The 25682-nt window shown below is 41.7% G+C and overlaps 1 protein-coding gene and 1 long non-coding RNA gene across 7 annotated transcripts in view; one reads left to right on the top strand and one right to left on the bottom strand.

Moving 5' to 3' along the window:
- On the bottom strand, positions 1 to 1391 carry LOC139199442 (uncharacterized). The gene is made up of 3 exons (XR_011584126.1): positions 1277 to 1391; positions 371 to 514; positions 1 to 49 (listed from the first exon to the last, which is right to left on the bottom strand). It is a non-coding gene; the product is annotated as an uncharacterized lncRNA (long non-coding RNA).
- Positions 1392 to 5180: 3789 nt separating this feature from the next.
- Positions 5181 to 25682, top strand: part of apbb2b (amyloid beta (A4) precursor protein-binding, family B, member 2b) — a 43724-nt gene continuing 23222 nt past the window's right edge. For 4 of the 6 annotated variants that reach the window (XR_011587157.1, XM_070856423.1, XM_070856422.1 and 1 more), the window contains exons 1-4: positions 5206 to 5287; positions 20341 to 20447; positions 21311 to 21377; positions 22302 to 23375. Coding sequence is in view for 5 of the 6 variants with exons in the window: in XM_070856423.1 (XP_070712524.1) it covers positions 21359 to 21377; positions 22302 to 23375 (1093 nt within the window). In the remaining variant the exon portion in view is untranslated. The other 2 variants (XM_070856419.1, XM_070856421.1) reach the window with 2 other exon arrangements.

The following is a 25682-nucleotide window of genomic DNA, read 5'->3' as shown; positions in this document are numbered from 1 at the left end:
CTTGGCAGGACGGACAGCTGTACCACTGGAAACACTCATTTTCTTCTTTCTATTAATAAAGAAAATGTTAAAATGTGATGAGCAAGGAAGGATATGGAGCATGAGCAAGTAGGTCATGGAATAAAAACTTTAAGATATTAAATGATGCAAAGAGCCTCACAGATAGACTAGGATGGATAGAAAAAATATTCTAAAACCTTTTGGCATCGGATTAGTAATGCAAATTTAAAGAATTTTTCACAAGTAATTGTAATATTATGAATCTATAATTGGTTAATTGTCATAAAATATCAGTTTATTCATTACAACATGCATATTAATGAAATAATGCCATCACTCAAAAGTGCCAGCCTCATGTTAGTTCACAGACCTGGTTGTCTTGCTCCGCTGAGCAGGCTGAGGGGCGGAGGGAGAGGGGATGTTCTCCTCATCAAGGCTCTTCTCAATCAGACATAGCATGGCCTTTTTCTTAGCAGGACGCACATCTCTGTGGTTAGCAGCATTACTCCTCCTCCTCCGCGACGTGAAAAACAGATGAACACATTAGTTGCAGTGAGGAAATTATATCGAACATGAGAGCAAGCTGGTCAGGAGAGGCTTTAAACAATAACTGGTCTTGGTTATTTCATTGGTTCAACTTAGTCCACAGGGTGACATAGTTTGTTGTGTCTTTCTCCGTGTCTACAAACTGCATCACTTCTTCAGCCCATTGCAGACATTTTTACATGTTTGCCACCATGGAAATATACCAGCCAGGCACTTGATGTAGTTTTATGACGCAGACAGTGATCAAAATATTAATTTTTGGCTTTAGAAAATACAAAAATCATTAAACATAAACACACATCTTGATAAGAATCCTTAAGGTTTGTTTAGCACAGGACAATGTCACAGATATGGACTGATGTGGACATTTTACAGTTGAGGAACTTGTCAATGCTTCAGCATGTCCATCACAGTACATGTCTGTTCTGCAGATTTGTTATCACCTGACATTGTATAAATCTGATGACATGGCTCTAACTGGAAGAAAGTCCTCTCTGGCTGAAATGGTATCAACTGAGCGAGGTCAAAGACATCCCTGTACGGAAGCATTCATGCTGTTAGATCCCTTTTCATGCACTGAATGACTCTTCACACACTTAATGATAGGTTTTACTCTAATTGCCTAAAAAAACCCGTAAAGCCTAATGAAAAGGTCAAATCCACTGTAGGACAGGAGTGTGGGAGATGAATAATAAGGTATTAACAGGCAGGCTGGGGGGACTCTTCCTACCTGGTCCTCGCTGGTTTCACGGGTTCAAACACGGAGGAGTCCCCGTCCGTAGAGGTTGTGCTGTCGAAGGCCTGTTTTCGGTTATCAGGGGAGATCCAGGCGGACAGCTTCCTCTTCTGCTTACCGTATGTCTTCAGAAATGACGGCTTTAATGGCTTCATGCTTGAAATTACAGCTATAACCGCGATAATAAGCCAAACCGGACATAAACTGTAACGTTACTAAGAAAGATGAGACCGACGGTAAGTCCAAGTTCAGACAGCCTCTGCTAACTGCTAACTGCTAACTGCTGGCTACATCAACGCCACTACAACTTAGCGGTCGACGAAACCCATGAAAACATCACATAAGCATAAGCATAGCTGTTTTAATCCATGGACATGATTGATATCCTCATCTATTATCTTTTTTGCATCTCGTTGATCGTCCACGAATCCGCTGGACCCGCTTCTTGTTCAAACTGGTGGACACCGATGATTGGTCAACAGCGGGGGGATGACGTTAGCAGAGCGCCCCCTGGAGGACCGGAGGTGTTACAGCACCCTGGAGGTATTACAGCACCCTGGAGGAAACTGCATCTCTGTTTGTGTGCACATGTACACTCAGGTGCCACTTTATTAGGTACACTACTGTATAGCAGCCCTGCAATAAATCCTGCCTCCATGAAGGTTATAATGTCCAGTTTGTGTTGACACTGTTTTAGAGAGATGTAGATTCAACTGTACGGTCATTTTGGAGCATGTGGTCGTGCCTGTACTGTGTTATACTGGCAGGGTTTCTATTATTCTGGCCACCCTGTTTATATCAGTGGCTAAATAACAGGATAAAGTGACTTATAAAGTATCTTTATGGGGATGAATTCATTGCCAAGTAAAACATTATAATCATAAGTGTGTGCCATCATCATGTATAGCCTTCAGGTGTTTCTTTCCACATGCCATCACGCTGATGAACAGTTAAATGGTGTCAGAAAACAATGACTGAAACAATGACACTAAAGCATCCACTGTACCTGAAAATTTTTATTGATTGAATAATTGTTTTTTTAACATATATTCATGATCATTACTGTCGAAACTAAATCTAAGCACACTGTATATACCATATATAGACATGCATGAACTTGACACAACCACCTATTTCATTTGTATTAAGCAAGTCTAAAAAGTTATTTAGTTATTTAGTTATTATTATTTAGTTATTTAGTTATGTTTGTATATAAGTGAAACAAGTTAGTTTCACTTATATACAAACATTATATGTTGTTGGTCATTGTTACTTGTCGCCTATATTTTCATATAAACCTATGTATGTGGTTTAAATTTATCTTGCGCAAAGGTCTTGGCTATTACACTATATGACAGGAACTAAAAGTGCAACCCATGTATGTGGGGAATAGTGTTACTGTCATCCTCTGAAATGCAGTACGACCACACAGGCGTAACAAACAATGCAATAAATATATTTAACCACCAGGTGTCATCATTCTATTAGACTCTAATCTTCCATACTGTATCAGTATATGAAAACTAATCTGCACACACATATTTGTGATATTAACATCAGTATTGTGTCTGCAGAATGCTTATGTTACCTTATGTATTTCAGGTAAAAATGTGAATAAAAAATCTTGAAAAATGAACGTTCTTGGAAAGAACAGGGCGTAAATGGCAGTGGATCGCTGCAGTGTCTTTATTCTAATCAGTGGGAAACTGTTTGCATCAGAAATGAAGGAGGACTAAGCCCAACACCCTCTTCGTGAATGTTACTGTCCCCATGGGGATGTAATGTAAAACCACATTAGCATGTACAGCATGTTAAGGTAATAATCGTAAGGGAGTCATAATGAGGTATCCGTGTTATAAACTGAAGTAACTGATAAATGGACATTTTGACCAGCTGATAGCACCAAAGGAAAAGTCAGGAGGTCGTTTAAGATTTATCTTAAGAACCACTGATATCTGTATGAATCATATTTATGTACAATTGTTATCAAGATATTTCTCTGTGTGTTTTGAGTGTAAAAGTAATCTGTGTTGTGTTGTTTATGCACATGGTTACTGCTGATGTCTTCTTAATGCCCCACCTTGTACACACACCCAGCTAGACCTCTTTGAGAACACACACTGGACTCTTAGACCATTTGCTACAAATTATTTACATGTTACCTATTATTTTTTCAAAGCAAAGGCCTGGCTTACAGTTTGATTAATCGCTTTCATACCTTCCAGGCACCATTTGCTTCCAATTCATATCGGGATGCTACAGAAATCATCTTGCAAAGACTTGAAAGTGGCTCAAAGGTAATCCAATTACCTATATTATATGCACCTCCAGAATGGCCAATGATAAAATATTATACACCATTTAAGTGTTCTGGGACTATAGCCTGATGAGATGTAATACAACTCCACAAATTAATTTTTTTTTAGGAAGAATAAGTGCATGAATACTACAAAACCAACTTCAACTTTGTAGTCTATTGAGGACTGAATATAGCCAGGATCAAGTTAGGCCAAAAGTGTAAAGTTTACTAAGTTGGTTCCTCTTTATGCAAGGGAGATATTGATCTGCACAGTAATTCCTTTATAGGCCACCGTTTTCTTCTTAATTTCCCCAAACAATACCCAACATTACTCATTTCAGACTGAATGCTCTTTCAGTTGTTCCTTGTCAGTAAGGTTCAACAGCAGCAACACCGAATGCATTCAGTGTTGCTTTGTTTTGTTCACTTTGTAGCTATCACTGTAGAAATCAAATAAAAATGTTGCTTTATTAGCTGTAATCGTAACCCTAACCCTGACAATGGAGCAGGTCAATACATTACATGCTGGTTGCCATGACAACCATAGAAAACTGGATCATAACAACCATTACAAACTGATAATAATGTTTATCTCTACACTGATATTTTGTTATTTACAGCAGCATTTTTAGTTTGAAAATGTGCAATAATGACATTATTATACTGATGGTGGAAATGTTTGATGTTATGGCTTTTCAAATAATTGAGTTACCCAATGCAGCTAAATGAGACTACAGCTTGTTTTGTTGCATTCTGTTGTGCAACCCTGTGTTGTAGAATGACAAATAAATGAACCTTAAAATAGTAATGGCAGATCATTGCATTACTCTCCTGTGTAACAGCATACATACTATGTGTCTACATAATGTCTTATTATCGCTACACTCCATCCCACAGCAGTATACTGTGGTATACTACCGACACTGTAACTTTGCTGTATTCTGTTATCTCATGTGTATTCACGTTACATATTCATATATATATCACATAATGTCATATTTACAGTTGTTTGTTCATATTATGTTTATATTATTTCCACATTATGCTTGATTGAATTAAATACAACTGAATCTAGAAGTGTATATTTCAAATATACCTGTTTCAACTGTGTCACTTTGATCCGGAATATTATAAAACAGCCCAATGATTTTGCATGAATATCTATCATTATCAATATATAATTTTATTGTATCTTATTGTTATTTTGGTTAATGTTATTGCTTATTGCTTCCTAACCTATGGTCTATTTGTGGGCCATATCTTTCCCATTTATCATCATCATTTTTAAAGGAAAACAACATTAAAAAAAATCTTTAATGTTTGCTGATGCTCTCAAGTATAATGATATATCTTTAAATTATAGCAGTAATTTGCAGCACCTCTGTAGGCTAAAGTCATGACTTTATTGGGAGTAAAAGGAGTTTTGAGAAAAAAAAAAAAAAAAATCACAGAGGAGCGTTTGCTTCCGGAGCAGCGTCTCCCGGTTCCCCCTGTCGGAGAACAGCGGCATCTGGGAGGGAGGAGAAAAGAAACAAGCCGAGAGAAAACGGAGGGGAGGAGAAAAACAGAGACAGGAGCGCAGCAAGGAGGACGTGAACACACCGGAGAGGAGGTGAGTGATGTGGTGTGCTGAGAGCCACCTCCTGAACACGGGGAGCTGCGGCCGAAGCGGTGCTCCTCACTGCCGCGAATTATTGAGCGGATACGTGAGTAACTTTCCGTATTTCTTCTCGGGCGACGCGTTGCTTTGGCATGTGAGGGCCCCGCTGTGCTGCGAACAAGTCGGGAGGGTGGGGGAGAGGAGACTGGGAGGCTGCGGCGGCAGATGGGGGGGCTTCTTTTTTTTAATTTAAATTACGGCAACCGGCGTGTGTTTCTTTGAGTTTATCGTGAGACATTTCTCTGTGAGTGGTGACCATAGTGACCGTATCGAACGTTGGTGTCATGGAATGGAACGTTTACGAACAGCAGCCGTTAGTGGAACGTTGTTGCGAACAGCCAGCCGTTAACGTTAGCTAACGTATCTGCAACCACAGACCGCTGAGTTTGGGATTTAATGAAGGCTTAAATGTGGGTAAAAACTGAGCCGTAAAAAAATAACATTTGTGACACTTAACGAGCCGTAAACTTGTGCTGTCAGTATACAGAGCGCTTACTAGCAGGTGAGTGGCTAAACTGACCACCAATCAGCCATTTATCATCACAAGTTAACCAGCCACCAGAGGAAAAAAGGAAAGCGTTTGTTTATGCCTCACACCCTGAAACACCTTCATGTACTGCAGCTAAGTAGTTTGGTACTTATTACTGAGCTTTAAGCTGTCACAATGTCTGCATTTCTACACAGATAAACATGGACTGACCTTCAACTGCATCTCCACCACTGAGTTAAAACTTTAGCTGAGCTGTTTGTGCTCACTAAATACTTTATACACACCTACCAATCTGAACAAGTAGGCGATGCATGTAGGGCTGCAACTAATGACTTTTTTGTATTGATTATTTAGTGTATAACAGTAAAAGTGGTTGTTTTGTCTGACTAACAGATAAACCCAAAGATGCTTCAATTTTCAGCCATGTGAAACAGTAAAAAGCATCAAAAATCCTCAGAATTTGAGAAGCTGTATACATTAATGTTTGGCTCTTTCGTTTTATCAATTACTTAAACAATCATTTATCATAATTATCGTCCATTGATTTTCTGACTAATAGGTTTGACCAATGGTTTTAGGATCAGAAGCTGTTTATCCTTTGGTTCCCGCTCAGAGATGCTCCAGCTCCTGACTCCTGACTCCTGACTCCAGGCTGCGTCGTGTGTCTTGTCCCGTGTAGGTCCTTGTGCCAAGCTACGATTTAAGTAAGAAAGAGGCTCATTGTGAAACAAACAAGCATAAAGGAGGGTATTCTCTTGACTTGCTCACATTACTTGCAATAGTCCGGGGCTGCAGGCCCCTGGGGGCGAGGCTGAGGCTCGTGTTGGTGCGTGGTGCTGGCTGGACACGGCTAGCTAATCGTTTGCAGCCTTACTCTGGTAGTTTCTGCCAGGCCTTTTAGATAGTACATCTGTTTGTTTTGTAAAAACATGGAGCCCCGACAAAATGGCCTGTGTGATTTAAGGAATCTAGAGAACAATGTGCATAACTTTCCTGTTTTATTTGTCTTGGAGGTTGGGAAGGCAGAGATAGTGTTTAGATGTGCAAAAACGGAACAGAAGAATTACTGTTGACATTTCAAAACTATTTACTTCAAGTGAGTTTCTGATTTACTCTCATGAGGACTGGGTTTGTTTTTCTGTATCAAGAGTTAAAGAAGTGTGTTAAAGAAAGAGTTAATGTAGTATAATGTATGTGTTTCTGTGGAGGCAGAACGAACGCTGAAGTTGTTGACAATAACATGAATTACCAAAGGACCTATCTGCTGTCTGCACCACTGAGGTTTCCATCCCTCGCTGTCTCCCTCCCCGTCTCTCCCGGTGTTACTGACTCTCATGCATTTACTTTGCATCACATTTCCACTGATATATGTGCGTGTGTTTACGAGGTCTCTTCATAAAGCATACTTGGCAAAAAACACAATGAAAGAGACCTGCGATAATGTAATGTTCTGAATCTGAAAACCTTCTATTTCCCTATTTGGTGTAAACAGAATAGATGGTTAAGTACTCGCTATTTCAGGCGGCGGTTGTGGTGATTTTTATAAGATTTCATGCTGCGGCATTGGTTTGTTGAGTTTATTAGTGCAATCCGCAAGAATGAACGTGTCACTGACTGTACCACCGGAGTTGAAATGGTGCACTGTCATCCTCTCTCCCTCTTCGTCACTGCTTTCCAGCTTTGCCTCCCTCCCTCCCTCCCTCCTATCCTTCCAGCCTCCTTGCCTTGCTGGCTTGCTCCTCATCCAGACCAGGTCCTGGTCTGCAGAGAGTGTGTGTGTGTGTGTGTGTGTGTGTGTGTGTAGGTATGATGTCATTACTAATTGCTTAGGGCTCTTGGGCTGTTAGGTTGGTTTATATTCAGCCGCTGCTGTTTTCTGCTCTCTTTTTTTCACTTCATTACTCTTTCCCTCTTTCCGTATGTAGCATTTCTATACAACACCAGGAGTTGCTGAGTATGGAAAAAGTGACTTGGACATTTATGGGCCGAGTTTTGGGCCAAGCACTGCAGACTGTTCTGCTGTGTTTGTGTGTGCGTGTTTGTTTAGCTTTAGCAGTTTCAAGATGGCCCCTCTTCTGCTGAGGTAGCTTCTGTCACCTCTATGAGAGGAAAAATAAAGGAGACACGCATGCATTTAACCACCGTGAACATAGTGCACATGCATAGGGACAGAAATAGCAATTCAGTAATGTAAGCTGTCACCTTGTGAAGCTTTGAGCTTGTCAGACACCCACAAATACCCCACGATATCTCAGCTAACCCCAAAGTGCTTTGCAGATTGGATGTAATTATCTTGGTCAGACTATAAATGTGTGTGTGTGTGTGTGTGTGTGTGTGTGTGTGGTGTTGGGACTTGCCTTGCAGCACCAACCTGTTAGTCTGTGTGTGGTCGAGGTCATGCACAACAGCTGATGGAAAAGGATGGTGAAAGTGTGCATGAATGTACATGCTTGTGTGAAACTGACTGTGTGTGTGAGTAATCAGATAAAGAGTACGGAGATCTGTTATCACCATCCTGCTTCCCCTTTGAAACAATACCACTGGTCCGCCCTTGACCAAACTGGTGTGTGTGTGTGTGTGTGCGCGCAGGCATGTGCATATCTGTGTGTGTGTGTAGCTTTGGACCAGATTGGACAGATGAATGATGAATTAAGGACAGCAGAAAGTAGATTCATCCCAGCCTGTCATGTTGGCAAGATAACCAGACTGCAGTTTGTTTTTGTGTATTAATGTGTGGTGGTGGTCGGGAGGCTGTGTGTGTGTGTGTGTATGTGTGTGTGTATGTGTGTGAGAATGTGTGTGTGTGTGTGTGTTGTCAATCTTTTTCTCAATCTCATTCTCTTCACTTTCTCTTTCAGCCCCCTATCGATGCCTCTCAATAGGGTTATTGTGCCCACTGTCAGGCAGGCTGCTGTGTGTGTGTGTGTGTGTGAGTGTGTGTGTGTGTGTGTATGCATTGTTGTTGCAGGGAGCAGACAGCCGTGAGGTGTGTTTGAACAGAGAAGGAGCACAGAGGCCCTGTTCATCCTGTAGGGTGTGAAACTGAATGATAGGGCCCCCTTTCTGTCTTTCCATCTGTCCCTCTGTCTATCTGTCTGCCCCACTCTTTCTCTCCCCTTTTGACAGTTTTTCACCCACATGTTCACTCAGTTTTACTGTCCGCCTTTTGTTTTCTTTCTTTCTTGTGTGTGTGTGTGCTCGCTGCCATGTAATGTGTCAGCTCTTGGCAGCCTTCACTGATTGGCTGTCTTCTTGCTGTCAAGTCTTCCTTTTGATTGGATCGTCAGTATGCATGTTATTCTGCCTACAAATTACCTGTGGAAGCAGGCGAGGACACACACGTTTTTTACATTCACGCTCACAGTCACACACTAGGTGCACACACACACACACACACACACACACACACACACACACACACACACACACACACACACACACACACACACACACACACACACACACACACACACACACACACACACACACACACACACACACACACACACACACAAACAAACACACACGCACGCGCGCGTTCCCCACTCTTTTGTTGATATGTTTCTGTTTCTGATGTTGTCTTTTCCACATCGCTGCACTTTCACACGTTTACCCCCATCACTCCCAGTTCAGCTGCATAAGGGTTTTCTGCCTCTCTCTCTGACCTTCCTCCCTTACTCTCTCTGACTTTCAAACACACTATGAAAGCCAGAATGTGATGAAAGGGGCTGTAAAGGCCAGAACCCCAGGTGCCTCTGTAAATTGGCCCACTGCAGCGAGTTCAAGGGCTTCTGCTGCGCTGTCTCAAAACAAGGATTGACTCCGATTTGGTAGTTTGCACTTCACATCTCTTATCTTCCATCCTTGCTGCATTCACCAGGAATACTTTAGTAGATAAGCAGATGCACAGCTCTTAACAGGGCACCCTAATGTATGAGGGATATGTTGGAGCGAGAGGCCGTGGACTACAAGGGCATGCCAAGTAGAGCTCAAACGATTAGTCGATCAACAGACAAACTATTTTGAAAATCCAATAATCGTTTGATTTACTTTTCAAGCAGAAATGTCTTTTAAAAAATCCTGGTTCTATCTCCTTAAATGTGAGGTTTTGGTGCTTTTCTCTGCTTTTAATTATTGATTAATCTGCTTTTAACGATTAATTAAATAAATTATCACCAGATTAATCAGTAATGATCAGTATTAATTGTATATTATTCAAGACATCCCAGATGTAAGTGCTGTAATGCTGTTACTGACTAGTCAATATACTGTTTTGCTTATGCCACTGAAAAAGTTGGACTAGGTTTGTATGAACCCATGTATGACACGCTGTTTATATTTGGGTGACGTGTGTTGCTACTTTTGGTGTTCTTTTGTTGTCTAAAAAAGGCCTCAACGTTCATGCTTCCTACTTCTTCCGTTGGCTTTCCTTTGTTACTGCTGAGATTTTGTGACTGCCTCTGGTTCACTTCTCTCAAAGGTATCGTAAGAGGTGTTTGACAGTGATGCATTTAGCTGCTCACTGGTGACGTTGATTTCAATCAAAAATTGCAATCATCAGCAAATCGAACATGCGGTTGTTAAAGCTCCTGATATATGACTGACATTAAAAGAGCTATTGAAGCCTTTTTTTTTTTTATAAATGAAAGAAAAAAGCTCAATAAAAAAGGGAAATATTAGTGCTTACTCCACAGTCCAGTCAAGGTGAGACAAATAATTAATGCAACGATACACTGCAATATGGTCATTATTAATACTCTGGCACTAATGCAGAATGCAGGTTGCTTTACTGTGTCCATTTAAACTCAGCTGTTGTGCCTTTCTGTCACTTTATGGCTGTTTAACATTTAAATGGCTGCACATGTTTACCTCTGTGAGAGAGGCTCCGACTAAAGGCGTTTTCTACATGTTTGTTTATTTGAAGTCGGTACACAATGGATTCATGCATTTTTTGATTTCATTTTTTCCACAGGTAATGTGATGTATTCTAGGTGACTATTTGCAATACATCTAAACGCTAAATGGGCTGTATTGTGGCACCACTGTTATTGTAGGCAATGTGTCGCGATAGGTTTGTACCAGAGTGAGTTAACCTTTGAGTCCTGCTCATGCAGCATATTTAGAGCTTAAACTATTAGTCCTTTAATCAATGACTGAAAATATGTAACTATTTTGGTAAGTGATTAATCATTTCATTTGATTTTCAAGTAAAAATGCCAAACATTCACTAATTCCTGATCTTTCATCATGATGTTTTTCTACATTCCCATTTTCCATGATTGTGAACTGATCTTTAGGTTTTAGACTGATGGACAGACAATACAAGTGATTGAACAATGTTATCTTGAGCTCTAAAGTGTAGACTAATTGACATTTTCCCCAAAAATTTGGCATTATGTACATTTAACTATAAAAACTGATTAATGGATAATGGAAATAATGTTAGTGCATAGTTATGTATTAGCACTAAGACAACTTCTCCTGCTGTAAACCAGAGTTTTCCCCGAGGAAAATGGTTACCAGAGTTGGTAAACCACCCAGATTGCGACACATCTTGTCTTGCGATCATTGTAGTTAGTAGATGATGTGTTTGTGTTAGCGGAGGTGGTCTTTTTTCCCGCTGAGGTGGCCCACCTTCTCTATAAAACAGTGCAGCAAGCCTGGCTAAAGCGTTTACAGGCTAACAACTTTCCAACTCTCAGTTCTGTTGTAACAATGAACCTTCATGGGCCAGAGTCTGCAAACTATATGAAACTCATTCCTGTCTGATGAACGCACAGGATGACAGGTGATAGGACTGTTGAATCATGATCGCAGTCATTGTGGTGATTCGGGTTCCTGACCAGAAGAGTTCCTCGCATTTGCATCATATCCTGTGGTGGGACTAATAATAATAAGCTGTGGTGAGGACGTGATGCAGTGCCAACCCTGTCTTAATTCTTTTATCGTGATTCATAAAACTGCAGTAGCATAAAAAAAAAGTTTTATTAGGGTTTTGTGTAATTGAACAGTGTAACTTTGATAAACCACACAGTGCTGGAATTTGCCTCTTGGCTTTGCACTGACTTGGCAAAACGGGCAGAGAGGCAGTCTTGGCCCTGTGCGTGTTTGCTCCTAACAGTGGCGGTGCAGTGCTGGTCCACCAGCTTGCTGTATCATCCCCGTCCAAAACCAATGTCCTGTCAGAGAAGAATGCTCTGCTAATGTTGGGGGAAACAACAACAATAACTTCCAATTGGTAGGAAGGGAAAGAAAGAGACGGCCATTGTGTGAGAGCAAGAGACGACAAGCGAGGGAGGGGATTTAAAGTATTGGAGAGTGAGCGATCGTTGCAGTGGTGTCTGTGGTTCCTTTGGCAGAGATGGGACATTCTTTTTCTGATGAGTCACGCTCTCTCTCTGATCCCTTTTCTTTCCTGACATCTCTCGTTCTTACGCTGGTACCCGTTTCCCCTCCTCTCATTTTCTGGCTGTCTCTTCTTCTCACTGTCTTGCCCTCCCCTCTGTGACATGGCTAATGGCTCCTGGAGGATAGACACCAGGGTAGGGAGGCACAGATAACTGCAGGTGTGTTTGCTTCTAAGCATGTACAGTGAGACGTGTTTGTTGCTTTTAATTTATGCACTGACCTGTGAATGCTTTGAGACGAATGTTTTTGAATCTTTGGGATGTTTAACAGAGTGAATGGCTTTGTGAGTAATTTGTTTGGTTGTTTTTTTCCCAAGGCTAACGTCTGCACATGTTCTTAGTTGTGATTTCTGGTGTTGTTGCAGTAATTCCTTCAATCCACGGCAGTTTTCTACTATGGGAGACATTGAAGTAGCCTCAACTTTAAAACGGCCAATCAGATCAGACCTGGCTGTGATATTAGTACAATCTTGTTATAATATCGTGGAGCAGCTTGTCAGAGGCTTTCTAATGAAATGTGAGATAACAAGACCATGTTGAACTCACAGACAGACACACACGCACACACTGAGTAAGAGCTGTGTCGTTTGTGTCTAGACTTCCCTGTCCTCTCGGATGTCCTGTCACATCTCAGCTATATATAGGATGCACAGTCTCTCCGCTGCTTCCTCTGCTTGCCTTGGATCCGTCAGGCCTTTTGTGCTCGTGCTTGTCTGTCTGTGTGTTCTCTCTGAGAAAGGGAAAAAGATTTTGGATATACATGGCTGCCCTCTGTTGTTGCTGAAAAAGACAAAAGAGAGCTGTAATGTCATGTCTCCCGGCCAAGTCAATGGACTCTATTATCACTTAATCTGACGCAGTGACCATCTTACCAGACGAAATTATTTTGAACCTGAGCTTAAAGGAAAAACTCATATCGGCTTTAATAGGAGTTTGCTCTGCAGGGTTCGCTGAACTGTGCTGTAACTGAAAGGAGGCTGTAAACAATACATTTGATGATTGTAGATGAAGTGTAGTGAAGAAAAACGCTAATAATAATACTGATTTTTAGTAGTATTTATTTAAGCAGGACATGTGACTAGTTAAAATACAGACGTGGCTCTACTTGTTGTTCTCTGACTTTACTCCTGGCTCTGCTCGTTGCCTTCAACATCATCCAGGAAAGAGCTGTGGTCTCATTACGGCGAAGTCGCACTGGCTGCACGGCTGGCTCATGTGTGTCCCACAAAGGGAGCAGGCTTTAAGGGCTGAAATGGGACTTCACTCCTCTTGGTGTGTTTTTGCTTGGTGTCAGTGTGTTCGCAGTGTACTCTTTCTCCCCTCCCTCGACCTCCCCTCACCCACAGGAAAGAGGGGCTGGGTGACGTGGGGAGGAAGAGGGGGGATATCTGGGAACGGGGGAGGGGTTTCAGCACACTCATTCCCAAGTTTCCCAAATCCAGGAAATCGTCTCTTGGCCTCTGTTGTTTCTCTTTCACGTCACGGGGGTTTCAAAATCTGCGAATGTGTGCGGGGTGGGACTTCTGGTCTGTTACAAAACCTTTGAACCCCTGTCACCCCCTGTAGTGTTTTGGCTTTGTTAGCTGGAGTTAATTCAACAGTGCATGCCATAACTGCTCTACCTTTAACTCTGTGACGTCCTCTGTCAGAGCATGTAAATAAGTAACTTTATATGTGTTCTCTGTCAAGTATGTGCACTATATATGTATAGGCCACTCACTCACCTTTTTGTTTGAATTTCATGTATCCTCTTATTGTTGCGGACCTTAGTGGATAGAACGTGTGCACACACGCTCTCACAAAAAGGTCATCACTCACCTTAATTCTGGAGGTGTTTGTGTGTGTTTTGTCTATTCCTTTTGTTGGCCAATTAGAGGTTTTTTTGCCCCCAGTCTCCCTGACCCACCCACCTAAAAAAGAGACATGCCAGAGATTCTTTGGCACACCCTGAAAATTCCTCACTGCTTTTCTTTCTTCTGTGGTCATCTTCGCTTCGCTCTCCTATCCATGGGAAACCACGCCAGTGGAAAATGATACCTTCAGCTGCATGTGTACAGAATATTGAGAGTTTCATAAATTCACACAGACAAATGGGGAGACTGTAGGTGTCGGAGTTTAAAACTCTATACTGTACTATACTATACAAGTGGAATTATAGTGGAGCTATTTCTATCTGTCCTTCACACTTGCTATACACTGCTGCTGCAAGGACAATGTATGGCCATGGGAGCACCCTCAAACCACAGAGCTCTCTCTCTGCGAGCAAGCGTGTGTGTGTGTGTGTGTGTGTGTGTGTTTGTGTGTTTGTCTGTACACAAGATTGTTTGTTTAGGCTGTAGTCTAAGTCAAAGTGTTACTTTGTCTCTGTTATTTCCCGTTATTGACAATACAAGGATACACACGCACACACACGCGCACACACACGCACACACACACACACACACACACTGGGCCTCCTTCTGCTATTATTGTGGAAGCAGATTCTGTAGATGGCTATTGTTTTCTTCCTTGCTTCTTCCTTGTTATAGTGGACACACACACACACACACGCACACACACTTACACACTGAGCTTGGAGAAATATATCCTCCAATCTGTGGTGCACCAGACTGAACCAGTCAGCAGCCGTCTGTTAGCTTTGTGTAAGGCTGATTAATGTGTCTGTTTTTCCGTTATTCCACTGTGTTTAGCCACTTTTATTCATCAGGACTTTGCTATTAGCTGCAAAACATTTAGCTGTGGTTCAGATTAAGAAAAACCACGATAAACTCTGTATAAGAACCTTTTGAATGGAAGTAGCTTGAGTGCCTCACAAAAAGAAGAGAAAGAAAACAGAAATAAGATATCAGATGAGTAAAAAACAGGCACCAAATTACATCAGTAATTTCTCTTAAATAGTAAGGAAACAGAGGTAAATAGAGGTATACAGAAACAGTTGAACAACTAATTGAAAGCTAACATAAAGAGAAAGTAAAGTAAAAATGGTTGCTGAGATTTCCATTCTAATATATTTTTAGAACTTAAATCCACAGTTTGAAAGCATAATTGAAAATGCTGCAGTGCCACTCATCGGAGCTGGTGTTCTAATCATCTAACAAACCTGCAGTTGGGGAGCTGAGTGAACAAATAGGCACATAAAACAACAGGAAGTCTGCAGTGCAGGCTGGTCCTAAGCCATTTAGAGTTTTGTACACGATCACAAGGGCTTAGAAATCAATTGTGATTATGCCCTGTTTTTAGTTTGGTCAGGACTCTGGCAGGAGAATACTGAAAAAAAGTGCATTGATATAGATTATTTAGTAGGCGATGCAGAAGAGAAGATTACATTTGACATGATTGCTGAAATTTGAAGAGCTATCCAGTTATGGTAATATATTTGGTTAGCAGTGTTGCTAACGTCCCAGCCTTGTAGTGGACGTAGTTTGCAGCTGGATCCGGCCTTCTCCGCAGCCAATGAAAATAAAGCCAAGAAAGGTCTGGGAAGATTGCCTGCTATTGTACAGCTGGCTTACATGTTCACGTCCTGATTCCAAAAGCTAGAAAAACACCCAGTTGCATTTTCTACTCTGGCCTTGCCTTGTTGACACGAATCCATCCATTTTGTTTTTTCCAATGCCTGGCCTCTAACTGTTGTGCTTTCTTGTGAGTCTTTTTTGGTAACAGATGGGGTTTCTCACAAGCAGAGGGGGAGACGAACACAGGAGGAGAAGAGCGGCTGTAAATCAGGGTTGTAGAGAGAAATGGGTGGTTTTATGAGAGTTTACAGACCTTCTTTGCTTTTAATGAGAAAAGACAGCAATTCTCCTCTAGACAAAGAAAAGAGCAAGCAAGGGAGAGTGAGAGGTAGAAGATGAATGTAGTGGAGGCTAAGAGAGAAAGAGTAGAGGAAATGGGCGAGAAAATGGGATAAAGGAAAGAGGTAAAAGTCAAGTGGGATTAGCAGGGGAACTGGAATGGCGAGAAAACCTTGTAGAGGGAAGGGCAGGAAGGAGGGATGAGAGGCCTATCGAACTGTTGGCAGGCCTCCACTTGGCATAAGAATTTAAAAGCAATCTCTCCCTCTGCCTCGCTGAGTCCACAGTCTGGTAAACTTCGGTGGTTACACACAGCGCACACGTAAAAAGAAGAAACGGAGAGAGAGAGGTGGAGCGTGTGCAGCTGCTCCCTTCTTTCTTGCTGGAGCCAGACCCCCCATCATATCTGTGACACTGCACACACACACATACAACAGCACACACTCGGTGGGTTGGCCAACGGGTCAGAAGTCAAAGGTCGCTGCCATGTTGTGACACATCCTAGATCTTATTACCTCCCAGACGAAGGTGTGTTTTTGTCTGTCTGTGTGTGTGTTTCTCTTAGTGTGTGTCTCTAACATGGTGTCTGCCGGACTGTCTGTGTCCCAGCTTTTGCTTGTGTGTTTAACTGTTTACAAGAGTCCTTGTGGAGCCTTCACCCTCATATTTACTATTCATGTGTTTTTGTGAATGAGTGTTTGTGTGTTTGTTGTCAGTGCCAGTGCCCTGCCCACAGAGGGGCCCTGTAATTATGCCTAGACCCCCCTCTCGTGCTCAGCAGAGGACTGCAGGGAGCCCTTCATGGCTGCTGAGGCCCCAAACAGGCAGCACAATCACTGTCATCACATCCAATTTGAGGCCGTATCCAGATGTAGTTGGGATTGAAAGTTTCAGTTTCAATGCACACTTGCTGCTGAACTGCAGCTCCACCCAAGTGTGAAAACTTAACATTTTGCATTTCACATCTGTATGTAGGCAAAGGAAATGATATGGCTGGCTCGGTGCAGTCTGTAGTTAGTGTTTGGACAGTGACACATTTTCGTTGTTTTGGCTTGACTCCAGCACACTGGGCCTGCAATGAGAGAATCACCATGAGGTTAAAGTGGTAACTTTGAAGGGGTTCTCCACTGATTTTTACACATCAAAGTCTATGTACAGGTCTTGGGGAGTACTTCTGCCTATGTAAAAAAAAAAAAAACTTGACAAGATATTCGTGACTCCAGATGGAGCTGAGAGCCGTCTGAATTGTCTCAAGTCAGCATCCCTTGGTGCTGAAGACTTCAAGTTAGAAAATAAAACATTAAAGGCAATGGTTGTTCTTTAGAGACTTTGATTAACTGTCCATCGTGAGTATGAGTGTTTTAACAATGCAATGCTAAATTAGCAGAGAACTCTGTTTTTTAAGCTTTAACTTGAGCATCTTCCACATCAGTATCTACACTAGACTGACATAATAGGAAATGTACCCCCACACAGTCCCAAACTTTTTTTAGACCACGGAAACTATTCAAAGGACATTAGTTGTCATGACAGCGCCCAGTAGAACATGTATATATGTACCTATACAATTTTAACTAATTTTAGATTTAATATTATTTTATTTAGTTAAATGATAGTAATAATAGATAATATCGCTTTATCTGATGGCCAGTGTTTTTTTTTAACTAAAATACCCCAAAAGAAAGCATGTTGTGTTACCATGGCAACCGGCAACTGAGTTGTCATGACATTATCAGCAGCACATCAGCATTATTTATATTTAGTATTTAATACAGTGATTTTGGTATTCATTTCTTTTTTTCTTCTGTTTTTATGTTTGAAATTTTATATTAAATGTAAATGAACATTGATTTGATAAATCTTGCAGCACTCGTGACCCGTCCTTATGGCACCTCAGGGTGCAGGGTCCTACCCACAGACATCAGCAGACTTTTTTAGTAATTATCTACCAGGCAAGTGAAGCTCATGCTCAGCTGAAGTGAGGTCAGGTGACTGTCTTCACCGGTCGCCTGCTGTTAATGTCTGCCCCCCCCAAACACTCCTTATTAGCTTTATCTGTATGTTTTGGGCCAATGAGGTCTGTGTGCAGTATACTGTTAAGTTTGCGCTGACTCTTGTGCTGATGCTGGGGAAGATTTAGACAGTTGCAGGGTAGTACACTTCTATTACAGATATCTCATCCAACGTATACTGCAGCAACATTTCCTGGGAAGTGATTCACCCCTTCATACAAATACTTTATCTCTCTCACACACACACACACGTTCCCAGGTATGCAGACTTGTTACAGCAGGAGTCATGGGACCAAGCATGCCTTGTAATTTTTTTATTGCTATTTTATAATTCCATCAAATTATCTTTATTTCCTTGTCTCTGTCAGTTTTCATATGCTGTGTTTTTATATGCTTTTCATACGATTTTTATGTCATATTTTCTTTTAGATTTAGATGTAATTTGTGCATACATTCAGTGACTCCGTCATACCAATCTGTGCCTTTGTAACGACATCAGAGAAAAGTCATTAGAACACACACAGCTGGTTTGAGGTCAGAAATATTCAGCTGCTCTTCAGATGCTTTACTTTTTTTTTTTTTTTTTATCACAGTCAGTGTCACACCTAGTGTTACCAGGCAATCCAGATGTTGTTTGCCTGTTATGTCAGAAAACAGTATTGGCTCAGTGTAAGCCCGGTGTTGTGGCAGATCAACTGTTATTCAGTATGTTTGATAGATTTAACAGCACCAGTCAAGTGATTCAGCATTTCATGGAAGTATGCACTATTCATGGCTTTTAGTAGTTACATAAACCTGTAAAAATATAAACGTTATGTAAGCCTGGGGAGATTCATTGTTCTTTCTTGTATCTGAAGTGCACGTTTTTGCAAGTGACTCGTGACCTGATATTACTTTGGGCTCGGAAATATCTTAGAATTTCTGACCTGATAATATTGACTTTCAAGGCTTGGATTGAAGGTGCTCAGTTTAGTTATGAAATAATTTGGGAAACTGATAAACTTGTTGGGAAATGCAAAACTGTTGAGCTAAGCTAATGACAGCATGCTTTACTTATCGAGGGTGACAGGCAGCAAATCACTAACTCTCCCCCAGAAAGTCAGGAAGACAGATTAAGAACTAAAAGGGTTTTCATGGTTTTCTCTGCGCAGACAATACTATCCAGTGATTAGAACTCCTTTCTCAATCCATGGCAGCTTTTAACCTCTTTTTTCCAAATCACACCACAACCGATGCAAGCTCTATGGCCTTCATGTGTATTAGGCTCTTAGAATAATGTGGAAAACACGTCTGTAAATGTTAGTTATGTGTGTGTGCTGATCAGCCTGTTCATGGAACAGTTTAAGACTCAAAGAAGAATGAAATATGTCCAAGGTTGAAGATCGGGTTATGAAAGGAGAAGCAGAGATGGGAGGCAAAAGGAAGCCACACTTGTGGTGAAGTCCTAATGTTGGAAGAAGACTTATTAGTTAGTTGAGGTCATTGCACAGACAAATGAGAGGGTAAATTGAACCATAAAAAACAAAATCCCCAAACAGCTGCATTTAAAGGAGCACATTGATTAGCTAGTTTCAGTGTCTGGGCCAATAACAGGCTGCTATTGTAATTTGAGGATTCACCTGATTGCTGAACCGTGATGACAGTTTGTTATTGATCATCATGAACTTGAAAATGTTTACCCCTGCAGCTGATATCTGGGGCAGGGTATTGTGTGATTTTTTTTTTTTAAAGGGTTATAACTAAGGATGTAATTGATTAAATCTTTAAATGAGGTTGGTTAATTAGTAATAATTTGGAATTGCTCAGTGTCAGCTAGTTAGTTAGTTGAGCGAACATCTATGTGATGGAATAACATTTCTTTCATTTGTCACAACTTTATTCCCCCAAATGATTCCAGGTGTTTTTCCAGCCCCTTAGCCAGGGATAAGTGGAGTTTTATAGTCCATTTTAACTATGCTAATTATGTTTCTCTCCACTGCTCGTAGAGGTTGTGTGTTGGTGAGAACTGTCCACAGTTGACTGCATTATGCTGTAATGTGTGTGTGTGTGTGTGTGTGTGTGTGTGTGTGTGTGTGTGTGTGTTGGTTGGTTGGTTGATGGAAAGCAGTATAGGGAGAGTTTACAAGTCTCCTGTGGCATCAAGTTTATGATGGTTCCAGTCAGCGAAGGGTTGGCAAGACTGCACCAAAGAAAGAAATATGAGCTCTATAGAAAATGAGCCTTATGTTCACACACACACACACACCTTGTGTATTAATGTTTGATCAAGGTTGTGAATAATTTATGTGTCTTTATTATTTGTCCCGCTTGTGTCCTGTAGTCCTCTGTCTCTCTCTACTCACCCTTCCCTCTTTCTCTCTCTCATTAATCCTGTTTTATGTTTGTCTCTCCCTCAGGACGCTGCTGCTTCAGTGAAGCCCTCGTGATTGCATGAAGAGAGAACCACTGACTTCCAGTATGGACGCGCTCTATCCTGGAGTTTCCCACTATCCTTAGTTCTCTGGTAAGCAGCAACTGTAAAAGGACTTTTTTTTTTTTTTTCTAAGGCGGTATGTTTTTAACATTAAAATAGACTCTTGTAAACCCTCCAAGCTTTTAGAAGTTGTTTCTCTTCCTTTCATAACTGAAAATACAGGCCTGATTCTGCTTTCATTATTTACAAGCATTGCTGTTGGTGTTGTCTCCAAATATGGGATGGTATTCAGACGTGGTATGGTATTAAGATAAATTTAGAGTATCTTTTACTTCGGCTAAAAACAGACTAAGCTTTGTTATGATGTTAGGATACACTTAGCTAACCTCAGTGAATATCATTAGCTTTCTGTAAAAACGCAGAAAAAGCCATCACGGATATAGAAAGTAGGGTTTTTCTTCCTGCATATCAAAAGCAAAAGTGCACAAACTTGCTAAACACATAAAATCATATCCAGGAAGGCAACACCTCTCTGTGTGCCATGTTTCCTCCACCTGTGAGGTACCACCCTAGCTTCATTGTGAAACAGGGAAGACCCTGTAAAGGAAGTGCTGGGTTTGCATTAACAGCAGATAAACATCAGAAGAATAACTTCCATTTACTAACAATGTTCAACGTGGTCTCTAAGGGGTTGGAAAAAGTAGCCCTGTACACTCTGTGTCTGATCATGAGGTACAGTCGATGTGTATATGATTCCATTTTATAATTTTGATTTTTTTTTTTTTAGTCCCCTCACTGCTTTACAGTGTTAAGATATCTCCATAGAAACCAGCTGTGGTTTGGTTCTTCATGGATGAATGTGGTCCCCGAGGGTAACCCAAGAAGTACTCAGGATTCTTTGCATTCTTCTCCTGATCATTATTTTACTTTTTTTCCCCCTCGCTGGTGTTCAGATCTGCAGCTGAGTCTACTGAACCCTGGACCGTGACCAGCACCAGTCTATGACTGACCCTCTGTCAGGTACAACATACACACACACACACACACACACACACACACACACACTCACACACATGCTGTGTTTGTGTTCCGCCTTCAGTTGCAGTGAAAACCTCCATACTCTGTTCATGCTGAGCGGTTCCCCATCCCTGCTCTGCAGTAGCTAGTAGTGTTTTATGTCTGCAGTCCACAGTAATATCTCTCAAGAATGTAACCGATAAAGCTGGCAATACTCAATATTTGTGTTTTTGTCAACACATTCCATGAAAAGGCCAAAACCAACCCTGCATTTTCCTTCTCAATATATTCTGGCTTCCCTACCTTGTCTGTGATTTTCCTAAAAGAGGTACTCAAACAGAGTAAATAGGGCATTTATAGGGGACTATTTTCTGCTGTGGATTTGGTGTGCTACAAGTATTTATGGCACTGTGTGGGAGCACTACTCAAAATAAACCCCATTTTCACCATTATGAAGAAACATTTCAGGTAGTGGAGCTGTCTGGCTCCACAGTCGTGATCTCTGACACAGAGGAAACTTCTATGTTAATGAATTCATCCTCGATTTTGGTCTGTTCATGGGAGTTTGTTAACAATAAGAAAACTACAGAAGATAATAAGACCTTTAAGGATGTTTTGATGCATTCATGACACTTGAATTGATGTTTGCTGATTAAAGATTTCTATGACGGTGCAAACCAAACTTATTATAAGTTTCATAATTGTTTATCCTTTATTATAGTGTTTCTTTTCAATTGAATTTAAATATAATACACACTGTATATTTTGCACATTTTTTTCCTTTTAACAGTGCCTTCTTTTGCATTACATAGCAATAATATCTGTTACAATGCAAATTAGCTGTAGAAAGTGAGCTTTGGGCCTCCTTCAAAGCTAATGCTGGCACTTATGTATTCACTTTGTGTTCCCCCTCTCTTCCTTTTCTAGGTGAACTGTCTTGTGCCATGATGATGTCAGTAGATGTGACCAATCACAATGGCCCTGCCGCCACGCCTCCCACCTCACTCAGCCTTCGCTCCTCCCACAATCAGCTGCTCAGCAGTGATGTCATCAAACAGGGCTCCGCCACGCCTCCGAAGTGTCGCAAGAAGTATGCACTTACCAGTATCCAGGCTGCCATGGGCCTCGGAGAGGCTGTGCCATCTTCATCATCACCGTCATCATCCCCATCACAGTCTTCAACCCCCAACAATCCCAAACTAGCCAAGAATGGGGTCAACCAGCTTCGTAAAGCCGGTCAGGATCACAACAAAAACACAACCTGCCCTGAACTGATGGACCCTGAGTGTAATTCAGAAATTCGAGCAGATGACCTCAATGTCAATACAGCTGAGGAGCATGACAGTCACACTCTCACCAATAATGACCGGGAGGATGGTGCCATTGAGCTAGATGTTGAACTGCACCCAGACACTAACGGTGAGGCAGAGCCAGAGCAGAAAACCGAATCAGACATAGACTGCAACATTAACACGACTGTGGAGCTCAAACTGAACGGTAACACAACAGATTTGGGCTTTGACTTGAACATTGAGGCAGAGGAGAACGATGACATCAGCATTCTGTCTGAGAAGGAAATTATGTCAAAGATGAAGACTGAGGAAGATGGAAATGAGGTGGTCGTGGAGGAGCAGGAGGATGAGGAGAAGAAGCCTTTACTGGTGATACAAAGTGAGTCTCCTGTGAAGAATCACAAAGTTTCTTCAGGCCTGGAGCTCATCTCTAACCTCCACTCCAGCCTCAATCTCCTCAAATCAGGCAAGGACTCCCCGGTGCCGCCTCCTCCCTCTCCACCCAAGCAAGCCAGCCCAGAGGACACACCCCTTCTCTCTGTTGCCTCGTGCTCCTCCTCTTCCTCCTCCTCTCCAGAGACGAAGAAGGACAGAAGGACTGGGGCAAAGACAGACTGTGCTTTGAACCGCATCCAGAATCTGAACCCCAGTGATGAGGAGTTGAGTTGGACCACTTTGTCCCAGGAGAGCAACTCTCCAGAGGAGACAGGTACGCATGTTAACAAACACAAAACATGCTGCAAAAAGTTTATTACAGTAAACTTTACCACCCATGTCATTCGCTGATGTTTGGCATGTGAGTGTGTGTCAGATACTCTGGTGTTTTGTCTGTTTTTTTTCCTCCTGCGTGCTATGTAGTGGTTTCACCACACTGCTGATGACATGTTTCCATTTATGGTGACCAAGAGTGTGTGTGTGTGTGTGTGTGTGTGTGTGTGTGTGTGTGTGTGTGTGTGTGTGTGTGTGTGTGTGTGTGTGTGTGTGTGTGTGTGTGTGTGTGTGTGTGTGTGTGTGTGTGTGTGTGTGTGTGTGTGTGTGTGTGTATATATATACATGTGTATGTGTGGGCGTTTTCAGAACTCAGACATTGCTGGAACAGAATAATAAACACTCCAACCTCCAGTAAATCTCCCAGAATCCCTCTGGGACAGGAAGTACCCTTGCAACCTCTTGGGTGGTTAGCAAGCTAGATCGTGTGTTTGTGTGCGTGTGTGTGTGTGTGTGTGTGTGTGTGAGAGAACGGGGCTTGCAAACTAGTCATGAGTTAATACAAAATCTGTAGCTGACATGCAGTTTGGACACACATATACAGACACATGGAGAATGGTGTACCTCCAGTATTACAGCTGAGCCTTTCCATAAGGGCCTGTAGCTGTGTGTGCCATCAGAGAAGCTTTAGTTTTTATCCCACTTTGACCAACAGGTGTACTGGTGCAACATGCAGACTGACTGAGAGTCTTAGCTGTTCAGGATCGGGGTTTGAAGTCAGTTTGTATGGTATTCTTCCTGTAATTAGAGTAAGAAAAAAACTATACCTATATTTGTATAAATGTAAAGACTATTGGTTCCTTTCATTATTCTATCAAATTTCCTAAATTCTTGATTTATAAAATCACATCTTCCAGATGTCTTCAATTTGCCTGCCTAAGTACATTCAGTTTACAATGACATAAAACAAAGAAAAGAAGCAGATCTTCAATTAGTTGCTGGAAAGAGAGAATGTTTTTTCATGTTTGCTTGGAAACAGTTAAGCAATCCTCAGAATAGCTGCTGCATTGTTTAATCACCTAATTGTTTCAGCTGTATTGTTGGTTAGGGTCCAATAATTAGGAATCTGTTCTATCTATTCCGATAAGCCAAATATGTTTTAAGTAAATCAAGTGTCTGGATTTCTAGTTTGAATAAGCTAGTGCGCTGCCCTTGAAGTACTGCTTGTATGATGCACCAAGTATGGTGTTGATCGAATGAATGGGTCTTCAACTATCCACACACATCTGAGGCAGAGAGGCCACCAACCCGAACAGGTCAAGATCCCCTAAATGTTTTCTCACAATGATGTCGTTAACATTTCACATCCAAACAACTTCACAGTTGCACTCACATCCTCAGCCGTACCCTCGCCAAGGGTGAAGTAAAGGGTTATTAAGAGAAGTAAAGAACACACACGCACGCAGATAGATTGAGATTAGTTTAATTTCCTGACATGGAGGATGGATCTAAACAAAGTTGTTTTGATTGATACTGTTTTACGTAGCAGAACTTGGGGGTGAATTTTGTGACCATAGTGAAGAAATCCCTTCGAGTCATCACCTCTGTCGTGGGCCTCTACTTTGTTAAACTCGCTTGCTGCCTATCTCTGCAGAAAGCCTGTTAAAGTCTTTGTATTTCCTCGTCAGCGTTATGTAAAAACCTGGACGTTCAATTTAATTGGGCCCTGAAAACCCTCTGCCCTGTGCTTTGTTGTAAGACGCATGAAACACATCCCTTCTAGAGCAGCAGCCCTGACCTCTGACACGAGCTCAGCTGTAAACCATCCTGTCAGTCTGAGAAAGATGCAGTGCTCTGAGCTGTTGAGCCTCGTTTCTGCATTTTTTTTTCCCCTCCCGGGATGCTTCTCTTTTAGGTCTCTGATGACTCACTGTCCTTTTTCAATTGAATGCTCTGAGCATCTGTGTGTTTCATGTCTCTGCAAATACCAGCAGCCTGTCCTCCTGGATGTTTGTTGTGCGTTGTTTTGATTTCCTCTTGCTCGTCATCATCTTAAATGTCATTCCAAAGTGATAATTCTCTCACAGGAGGGCCTTATGTTCAGAGTAGATCTGTGTGTGTGTGTGTGTGAGCAGAGGAAAGGGGACAAAAAACAGACGTCAGTTGTAACTGTAGTCTAAGGTAAAGATGTATTGTCCTCCGAGGGTTTGCTGAAGAGTCGATAATCATCATGCGGGCGTCTTTCATGTTGAATTCATCGATATCTAACACATAGTCATCTATAGTGTTGTCGGCCTCTCTCTCTTAT

Source organism: Pempheris klunzingeri, chromosome 3 (assembly GCF_042242105.1).
Source record: "Pempheris klunzingeri isolate RE-2024b chromosome 3, fPemKlu1.hap1, whole genome shotgun sequence".
Lineage (NCBI taxonomy): Eukaryota > Metazoa > Chordata > Actinopteri > Acropomatiformes > Pempheridae > Pempheris > Pempheris klunzingeri.
The sequence above is the reverse complement of the archived record's forward strand: the minus strand, read 5'-3'. Positions and strand labels throughout refer to the sequence as shown.